General features: G+C 36.1%; 1 protein-coding gene across 1 annotated transcript in view; it reads right to left on the bottom strand.

Annotated features, from left to right (window-relative positions):
* LOC104157450 (cytosolic beta-glucosidase-like) overlaps positions 1-10,572 on the bottom strand; it is a gene marked incomplete at its 3' end in the record, with an annotated part of 23,903 nt that extends 13,331 nt beyond the window's left edge. Inside the window, 1 exon segment of the mRNA XM_009694778.1 lies at positions 10,507-10,572. Within this exon segment, the coding sequence (XP_009693080.1) occupies positions 10,507-10,572 (66 nt within the window).
* Between the last annotated feature and the right edge of the window lie 322 nt (positions 10,573-10,894).

The raw sequence follows: 10,894 nt of genomic DNA, 5'->3' as shown, positions 1-10,894 counted from the left end.
TTCCCTACATCTAACAAATAACCTGATCCCAACCTGAATGTCAGTATTTCACTGTCCCATTGTTTCGTTCAACACATATAAGTACAAAACTATAAGAGATCTCAGTTCTACCTAGAGGAAAATTTTTTTCCAGACTACGTTTAGGGTTTTTACATTTGCATTGACTAAGACTATATGTAACTAAATGAGCTCAAGCCAAGTATTCCTAGGAAAAATCAAGCAGTTCTTGGATATCCAAATGTATTTGGGCAAAGATATTTTTGGCAAGTCAATGAAGACTAAGAGTAATTGGCCCTGATGCTAAGGGTTAGCAATCTAACTTTATAAAATACTAGGTATTACATTAAGGTGAAGGATGAACAGGCTTTCGTGTTGGGTCTTTACATCATCTGGGATTAATTATTATCAGAGGAATTGCATCTTGACAAAATGAGTTTTTCCTGACTGAGGCAACGCTTTCTAATGACATATTATAAGTATGTTTAATAGTATTTACTACACAATTTAGAAATTAAACTCTGAAAGGGTTGTGAAAATTAAAATCTCTTTCCTGAAATTTTACACTGTGCAGGAACAGAAAAGAAGGAGATAGCTGCTTTGGAAGCAAAACTGTACGTCTCTGAAAGCGCCAAAGATAGAAGTTCACATATTCTGTGAGTTGTCTTTGTAATTGGTACTCATAAATTTAGCTTCCCTCCCTGGCAACATAATGGAACAGCTATTGAGAAAACAAGTTTACTGAAACACTTTGAAGTCTGCCAGACAAACTTGATTTTTTAATTGTAATACAAAACTAATGAATAAAGAGCAGAAGCTATACTGTCACATGTCTAAATTTTAGCAGTATACTGTTTTCTTTAGGATATTTTAGCACTGAGCTTAAGGTGTTCTCAATTAAGTTACGGAGACAGTTTCCACCTTAGACTGTGGCTGCAGTAGAGGACTCCTAACTTTGATCCTCTAAATTGAGCCTTAATTAGAAGCCTCTGCTGGTTTGTTGATTAGCCTTTCTTCTCCTATCCCCAGTGTGTCAAAATTCTGTTCCCAAACTTAAATCAAATTGGAAATGAACTATCATGTTGATGGAAATGAAGGGTGATGACAAACAATGAAGGGTAATGATAAACAATAACTTTGAAGGGAGGCATTTAGTGCAGTACACAAAGATTAGTATTACTTCTGATCTCATTTAATAGTTTCAATAATGAGCTAGAAGAGGGAGTAAATGGTATATTAATGAAATCTGCAGATCTATTAAACTAGGAGGAGCTGTGCATACTGCTGAAAATGGAGAAATAATACATGGAGTCACAGGAAGATTAGAAACACAGGCAGAATATTGCAATGAGATTCATTTTAGAAAACAGAAGAATAATATTTGGGTTTAAAAAATCAACAGACGGTAACAGGTAAAAAGCTGGAGAGCTGTAATGCTAGAAGAGATTTAAAATTAAGAACATCAGGAGAACTAGGCAAGAATCTGTAACTGAGCAGCAGAGAAAAAAATAAAATTTGGGCAAAACTATTAAAGAACAAGCAAGGAAGTAATGAATCATCTTAAAGCAGCTCTACAACCATCAGCTCTCTTCTGCATTTAGTCTGGGCACTGGAAAAAGACTATCAGTCAGATCATTAAAGATTTTGCAGCTATGGAATTTTTTCCTGGAAGAAAACTTAAAAGTAGGCCATCCATTTAACAAACAGGGTGTTGTCCTTCATGAAGTGAATGACGTAACAGTGAGCCACTAGCTAAAAGACTGCAAAAGAGCATGAGACTGAAGAAATAAAATATTCTCCCACTGCTTCTGGTAATCGCATCATGTAGCTTCAATTTTTTTATATTGCCGAGGAAACTGCCAACGTAATGCCAGCTACTATGAGCTTTCCAATACCAGACATATGTGCACAATATCTTGGAGACCTAAAGCTAGTTGTGAGCAAGTTAATTCCAGTTGAAGAGCTCACACAAATTAACCTTGCTGGGAATAACTCTACACAAGCTATAGAGGAGTGCCAAACTAGTGTTACATCACTCCCTGTTCCAGAGACAGTTTCAGCAATTCTGCATGGCACAGCATTAGGATGTACAGTACATATGTAAAGTGATATTCCACGTTGGTCATCAGTCTTCAAAAGTCCTTGGCATCTCTTGGCTGTTGAAGGTATAGTCCTTTATTGCTGAGTGCCTCCATGCAGTATTTTTAAGCGGGCTTGGCCGCTCAGGAGTTTGTCACTGCCACTATGCTGTGACCTAACACTGAATGTGCAGAGGGCAGGGTGTTGATTCACAGCTTTAAACTCACACACTTCAGTAGAAAACCTGGCAAAAGCCCTTTCATGTAAAACCATGCTCTATCCATTTATATTTCAGCATGTTCTGCCGTTCCACATTTCTGGATTGTTCACCTTCTAGGTGAACAACCTTAAAACCAATGAGCTATCACGCAAAAAAGTCAGGATAAAAAAAGGAGGATATATATGTTTGAAAACCAACACAAAAAATACCAGAAGCATAGACAGACTCCCTGGTCCCTTGTGAATGCAACTTGTTTGATGAGACAGAGCGTCATCACTGATGCACTTCAGGGAGAGCTGCCTACGTTTTCCAGAAATTGAGGGTTTCAATACATTTGTAGAGCTAACTACTGGCAAACTTGCTTGATATGATTTTGCAAGGAAAATATCTGCTTTACCTAATCAGATTGGCTGTAGCTGGTTAGAACGACACATCTGAATTATTTCAAACTAAATTTGTTAACAATTTTCAAATAGAAGGCAAAGAAGTCTTATGCATGCCTGAAAGCAGTATAGTTTCTCTATTTATAATGTCATGAATCTATAGGCTATTTCACTAACCAGCTGAGTTTTCAAAATCACATACATACAATCTTCGCTGCGCATGCCAAGTTCTCTTTTAAAACCAGTATGCCCCATTTTTTTACAGTATATACACTTCAACATCCCAGCACCTTATCCAAGGGTTACCTCACTCTGGAACATCATTTAAGTGTCCTTAGGAATAGAAATCAAGAGGTCAAATTTGACTCTTTTGAAAATGTGGGCCCAGTATCTGGTTGTTTTGATGCTTCTGAACAGCTAAATCTTATTTACACTTAGAAGCCTGCCACATGACTTGGGTTTTTCCCCTGGGAGATTATATATGTGATGTGTGTATTATTCTCCCACTCTAACACTCACAACTTACATATTTCCCAGCACAGCACTGATTTTTTTTGCTTCCTTCTGACCCCACATGGCATCAGCAAGAAGAAGCCAAAGCCGGGCAGACCTTGCGGTGGCTGTAGCACACATCCACCCACAGCCCCTGCTGCCATCGCATTCCCTGGAGGCAGACGTGTGTGCTCCCGTCACATCACACAGTGGGTGAAAATGTTGCTGGGAAGTTTGATCACTTACAGGGAGGATGAAGCTTTGTCCTCACAGTCTATCAACCCTCCACTGATATCAGTGGAAATCACTAGCCAGCACCAACCAACTTTGACAGAAAACAGACATTTGTGAGAATATATGGCTGAATAAATGGATAGTGTGATACTGGTGTTGCAACCGATGGAAAGCCTGAAAAGTAGGTGCAAGTATAATATTAGCCACCAGAGAATATACTCAAAGGAGACACATTACAGATGCTGATCCTATGGGAAATGCTTCAAGCAAGATGCATAAAACCACATGAAAGCAAAAATCAAACCCTCAGATAAACCTGATTTTAAAACTGAATGATCATATAAGCACTTTTTTTTTCCCAATTCTATGCAGTTTTTCTCACCAAAACACTAGTAATCTAGAAAAATTCTTAACATTTCTTACTGTTTGCTTGGTTTTTTTTTCCTTTCAAAGTTTTTTTTATTATTTATTTTAACACATACATAGAATAAACTAGGAAAGGATTCTGCTCAGACCAATTTTATGCTGGAGATACATTGACTAAACCAAATTATTTCAACACTTACAATATGTACTAAGTCCTGTAAAGTCCCACATTTTGTTTTCAGAATTAACTAGAAATACCGTGACAAGTTTTTATACCAGTGAAACTATATCTCTCATTTGCTTTTCTTACAAAAATGCTGTTTCTAATGTCACTGATTATGACTAATGATGTTGACTATGACTTTAGCAAATATGTTTGAAAAGCTTCTTCCACCAGTCAGGATTCAGAAATCCCATTATATTAGTGCATATACATAAAATTCACTTCCCTGTATGAGCAATATGGAACTATCTACTATTAAGCAGCAGCACACTATGAGAGACAGTAGTTGATATTACTTTTCAAAAGATTTGTGCTATGCCATTATGCTGTAAATATTTTTTCCTTTCACAAGAAATACTATCCATTGTACTCTTCATTTTTATCCTGCAAAATATTAGTGAACACTACTGCTTGCACCTGGAAAGGGAGATAAGTATTACAGCAGTACTTTAATTTGACAAAGTAATCCAAATACCTATTTGGAATTCAGTAAATACAGGTTATTTTTCAAACAACTTGTGCTTTATATATATATATTTTTGGTCTTCCAAACAGTATTACAGATGTGCAGTGATGTCTCAGGACTATGTTATTCTGTGAATATCACAAAACATGTACCTGACCTGGAAGCTAAAATAATAGAATCAAAAGAAAAAAATCAATACAACTGTTTAACATAGCCCTCTCTTGCTTGATTTAAACACACAAATAATAATAATAAAAAAAGATTAAAGGATATGGTAGGTATAATGGTGAAGCACTGACCTTTTTATCATCGCAGAGGTTGTCTACTTAACAAAGAAGTCACATGGATGAATACAGTATCTCATTCAATTTAAAGTCTTTAGCTCTTTCCTCATGTTTTAGCTCAGCACAGAGAAAACTCAACAGTCGCATAGCATAGATGAAATCTTACACATTTTTCCTCTTTTGGTGAAGTACTACAGAATTTTATAAGCACACAACAAAAAAGGGGGAGTTTATGGGTAAGCAAGTCTGGTTTTGGATTCAGCTCCTTTGTACCTCTCGCAGTTAATTGCCTCTTTCAAACTAAACTGGTGAACAGACCTAGTAATGGTTTGTATGAAAGCTTTTAGCTGCTGAGTGATCAACATCAAGCAGGAGGAAATAGTTAAAGCTGTGAGGATGTGAAGGTTGGGTGAGCATACGTACCAAGCTCTTAGAAATGTTTATGGTTCCTTACATTCCCATGGAGGCCTGTAGAAAAATAGTGGGTGTTTACATAATTAAAAGACTACATCATGATCTATGACATAGATTGGGATGGGGGACACAAAGGTAACCTTTTATTTTCCAGTCTTTGAAAAGTAGATTTTGTAAATCACCATTATTTTAGCAGAATACACATAGCAGCTTATTAAATGTATTTAAAAACTGTCCACTGGTGGTGCTGCTACCCACTTCACTTTCCTATCAGTCTGAGCCAAGGCAAAAAGTTGTAGCAATAGAAAGCTGTTACCTTTTATGTGGACTATTACTACAGGTTGTCATTGGTTTTAGTAATTTCTTTCCTTGCCAAAGACTGAATAATCTTACGTTGAGTTCCAAGTTCTGCAGCAGAGTGTACTCTACTGGTTGTCAATTATTTTTATACTCTGCTTCTGACCTGCATTCCTGATCTTAGCTTCTGGGTTTTTTTAAAACAGCCTTTGGTAGCAGTAGGAAAATGGCAGGGAAAGTTTTGTTTGGTCTCTGAACTCTAGGATGGAGCCTGCTCAATCCCTGTAGGAGCAGCCCAATCCAGCTACTGTAAAGAAGCTGAGAGGGGCTGAAGCATTCTCAAAGCAGATCGAATCTTTGGCAGATTACACAACCAAACTAACAAGTTCTCCACCAAGCTTATGTAAAGTGTATTTCTTCCAAGGCTTATACCAGGTACAAATTTTAAGGAATCTTAACAGATAGGGCAAAAGAGGTATGCTGAGAACCAAGAATCATTGGTGTCCCAATTTTGATTCACTCCTTCAGTGTCTGGAGATGCTAAAGCTATCTTGTTTTCTTCCTGCAAAAATCTCATGTTTCAGATACCTCTGATCTATACCAGGACAAATCTGAGACTGAAAAGAAAAAGGCAGTCAGACTCGTGGTTCAAAACACTGAGGAATAGATGTAATAGTTATTAGAGGTGTTAACTGAAATATTTGCAAGAAGAGTCCAGTTCTTTGCCTGAGTCAGGTTAGAACATGCGTTTCTCACTAACCAGATGAGTGTCCTAAGCAGCACATATTGGCTATCCTGCACTGAACTTCTTAATTCTTCTCTGTTTTTTGGCATTCTGGATATCTTACTGATAAAAAGTGTATCACAGTGCTGCATTCTGACAAAATATCTTGATTCTAATAGATCTGTCAGTTTTCAACAGTAAAAAAAGAATTTTAAAAAGTCATAATAACCTCTGCTTTGTAAACTCCACCTTTCCATATTCACTGTTTTTTTCCTTTTAAATGTATTAGTGTGGTATTCCTCAGAGTGCAGTGGAAAAATGCAAATTCAATCACACTTCTGACAAGTAGAATATAAAAAGATTCCCATTTTGGACTCTATATGGACACAGCCTCTATGAACAAAATCAACACAAGTTTTCCATTAAAGTCATTGGAAGTTGGATCAGGTCTCAGCTTTCACCATACTAAAGCATTTAATCAAACTGAATAAACCAGAAGAAAATATAACACATGAATAGTACCCAATTTTTTTCCTCCAACAAAAATGTCTTTTTTCATATAGCTGTAACTGGTATTTTAAAAGCTATTTTCTCAGTCTTCTTTCTACATGGCAAAACTTCCACTACAGCAATGGGATGTTAAATGTGAATTGCAAAAGGGATTGGGACTTTTTTCTTTCACTCTCCCTCTCCCAGTCAAGACTAGCCAACTCCTCATTAACATATGCTATATATAAGATTTCTAAGGGTTTTCTAAAGACTGCAGTTTCTGTGTTTCTCTTGCAGTTACAGCACAGAATCTTGGACTGATGCCTAGAACAGACCAAAGATGTGTATCTCTCAGCATGCTCTGTCATGTGCTATCGGTTATAAAGCTTGCAATCGTTATACAGCTGGATTGTTGCCTTAAGCACACTTTGCCATTCAAGGAGAAGGTTCTTGCCATTCAAGGAGAAGGTTTAAACAAAACAAAACCTTTGTTCTCCTAGGAAAGTTCGATGAGAACGTCAGCATGACAAAGTAAGCTGGGAATATTTTCTTAAGATCTTACGATTAGTATAACTTTTGTTTCTGGTAATGTCTGGTTATCTGCATGGAATACTTTACAATCGTTAATCTCTCTAGGCATTGGTTTACTCTCTATTTAAAAAAAAAAAAAAGTGATATTAATTTTTTGGTCTTTTAAAATTTTTTTTTCCCTCGAATGTGCTGAGTTCTCAAATGAGAAGAGTTCACAGGTGAAACAAACAGAACACAATAAGTAGGAAATAACACTGTCAAAAGACAAAGAATCCTTAAAAAAATCAACTGATACCAATTGTTTCCTGCCACAATACAGTAAGCATTCCAGTGCAAAAATATTCCAGTGCTGTTATGCACAGATCTTTATCTGTCCCTGAACAGACACTATACAGGAGAACAGAGTCCTTAGAGAAAAATTATTTCTGAAAAGCCATACTAAAGGTCAATATCAGGATTAGGAAAACATTTAGATCTTTCATCAGGCAAATGTCCTTTTCAGGGGACAATATCTATCTGTACCTTCTCACATCTACTGCAGAATTATCTGGTATTGAGCACATTTCTGAAGAGTTAGGAAACTGTGCAGATAGATGTTTTGCTTTACAATATACAATTATAAAAATGGAAAACTAGAAGTTTTTTGTTAGCTTTAATTGTCTCTTATATTTATGTACATACTGAAAGTAAGTTTACAGTGCTGCTTTTTTATGGAAAGCATATCTGTAGAAATGCTCAACAGAATACGAAACTCTGTATATTCCTTCAAAAACTGACATTAATGGAGCTTTATAACACAAATGTTAAAATGTCAGAAATACCTGAAACTCAAAATCATGTATCCCAGCTCTGCCCTTCTGAACATTTTGTAGGCAGTAACCTGTATGTACTGCTGAGTAGATGCTGAAATGTATCCTTTCATCCATAACTTTGCAATAGCAAGTTTCCTATACTAAATTTACTTTGTATTTTAAAAGTTTAAAAGTTGAATGATTGCCTATTAAAGTCAATACTACAGAATCTCAGCTCCTGTGGAGAAGGAAATCTTAAAGGCTTGTGTTCAGTATACAACCAATTCAAACATGAACACTGTAATGACATTAGAGATTACGTTTTTATCATTCAAATTTCTACTGTGAATCTTTAAGGGAAAGGAGTGATTTTATAAAAGACATAATTATAACTGCTTTTGAAGTGAGTTATGATCACAGTCTACTAAGACGGTGGATAAGTATTTGACTGTAGGACCAGAATTTTAAGATGTGTGGCAAATCTATCTGCAAACAATAGCTTTTTCATTGGACAGCATCAAAAGCCTGCTACGTTTTTCCATTGTGGTTTATCTCTGCCATTGCCCACCTAGCACTTTAAAATTTATCCTCTTAACTATCACTAAAACTTGAATACAAATTCTGCTCAAACTATGTTTGTGTATATATAATGTAGATATTCATCACTATGACAATGAAGGAAGTTTTTTTGAAAGCTGGAAATAGCAAAAAAAATCATTTGTGTATTTGATCCTAATTCAAGGAAAGCTATGGAGTAATGCCATTATCCTGCTCACGTCTGACACCTGCAACCTTCCATGAGTTCACTCGTCCCGCTCACTTCTTCAGGCACTATGTATGTCTCTTCATGATTCTTTGACTATTGTGGAGTCTCTCCTAGGTGCTAGTATCCCATGCGAAGTCACTGCATCATTTAGTAAGACAGATGTTTGTGTGCATTTATTCTGAGGCAGGAACCTCATCAAGAGGAGAGGAAATAATTCAAGTTCCCAAACATTGGCAATCTCATAATTTCATTTGTTTCTTAAAGTTGTTTCTTTCCATACATGGCCCATACCATTGAAAAAGAACCAGCTTGGATAATCTGTGTAATTCTACCAAATAGGAATAGACGGGTAATATAGCACTGAAAAGAACACGTCTATACTAAGTGTTCTCTGCAATAAATTTCAAAGTCTTCAGATATGAGTGTTGCTTAAAGTTCTGTAAAAAAAATCCACAACCTTCATGTAAGAAAAAGCAAACTGTTACATGATTGAAGATCACAAAGCTGGATGAAATGTTTGGATTTTTCTAAAAATTAATAAGTGATCTAGAATAAAATTGACCTTCAGCCAATGATCATATCTGAGAAATTTCAGCTATGAAGGCAAAAGTTTGACAAAGTCATAAATAACTGAAAAGGACAGAAAAAACATTAAGAAAACTATAACATCACTACGCTTTCTATCTGGAATACCATTGCTAGTACTGTTATAATGCAGTAGAGATAACAGAATAAGGTGATCTATGGAACAACAATCTGTTATTAATAAAGAGGAAAAACATCATGAAGAGTGGAGATGAGATCATGGATCATCCCAAAGACCACCTACTGAAGAAAAAGACAAAGAGGAAAAGAAAGCCTGTTTTAGCCAGCTTCAGTTTCTTACTGGACCTACCCTTGAACCACTGACATCAGTTTCCAAATACCCAGTTTTACTGGCGAATTACTCAGCAGAGTGTGACATGATCAGTGATCTGAAAGTTTTCAGCTGGTTGTACTGATCAAATATATAAACAAAACACAATTGTCAGCTGCTCTGGGTTTACTGCTGAGGAAATGATGTTTTAAACCATAAATGAATTAATGCTTGAACATAGAAAAAGCCTAACTGATATAAAAGACTAAAAATGTTTAGTGCTCAATTAATTTATAATTTGCCTTATAACTGATTTTTTAAATTGTTTGCCTGGCAAAACAGAGGTGTGAACTATAATTACCAGCTGCCTATAATAGCTCATTTTTTGGATTTCTGTTAATTATTTCTACAGTGAAGGAAGCATGATCACTGAGGATGCCAAACTTTCTTCAAATTATTGGTGCTAAAAAAATAAATATCAGAAAATGCCAATTATTACAAAATGTGAATGTTGATTACTTTTTGTAAAAAAAGGCAGGTGAACAAATGGTATGAAATGCTGAGGCAGGGCTGGGGCACACAAAGGAATTACGGTAAACTAATGAGCTTCCAGGTGTCGGCTGAGCTTGGGTAACTAACAATATTTGCACTCTTAGCCTCAAGCAAATCTGAAGCAAAATGTGTTAGATAAATCTTCAGGGAGAGCACCCTCTGTTAGCAGGATCAGCCCTAAACAAAAGCCAAGTCTGCAATGATGCACCACTTCATGAAGAACAACCTACCTCATTCCTCTTTGTCCTGATCTGAGAATAGGAATTATTTCAACTTTTAAAGGCAGCAATTTAATTTCTCTCTGACAGCAACAAAATGATCCAAGACTCAGTATTATCTCACCTTTTCAGAGCTAGTATCTATAAAACAAGTGCTGCTTTCAAAAAGAGACTTGGAGTCAAATTCCATATCGGTCTCACTGGAAAATGTAATTTATGCCTTGCTTAGCCAGGTAAGATGGGAGGCAATCTAGCTGTTAGAAAATAAGGTCCTGAGTTAAAGAAAATGGAAGGGGAGAGAATTAAGCATGAAAAGAACGCTTTTGAAAGAAAGGGTGAAAACTGAGAGATTAATTTACTGTTAGTTCCATTTTATCTCCTGTAAGTACATTTTTTAATTCTTTAAATCAAAGTTCTTCTGCTCTATGCATATTGCCATTATTTCCCTGGAATTGAAAATGTCTGTTTTGTTCAGCAAGTGCATGTTAGAAATCTCGGGCTATTAAAAGATG

Source organism: Cariama cristata, unplaced genomic scaffold, assembly GCF_000690535.1.
Source record: "Cariama cristata isolate BGI_N322 unplaced genomic scaffold, ASM69053v1 scaffold22912, whole genome shotgun sequence".
Classification (NCBI taxonomy): Eukaryota; Metazoa; Chordata; class Aves; order Cariamiformes; family Cariamidae; genus Cariama; species Cariama cristata.
This window is presented reverse-complemented; position numbering and strand designations above follow the sequence as displayed.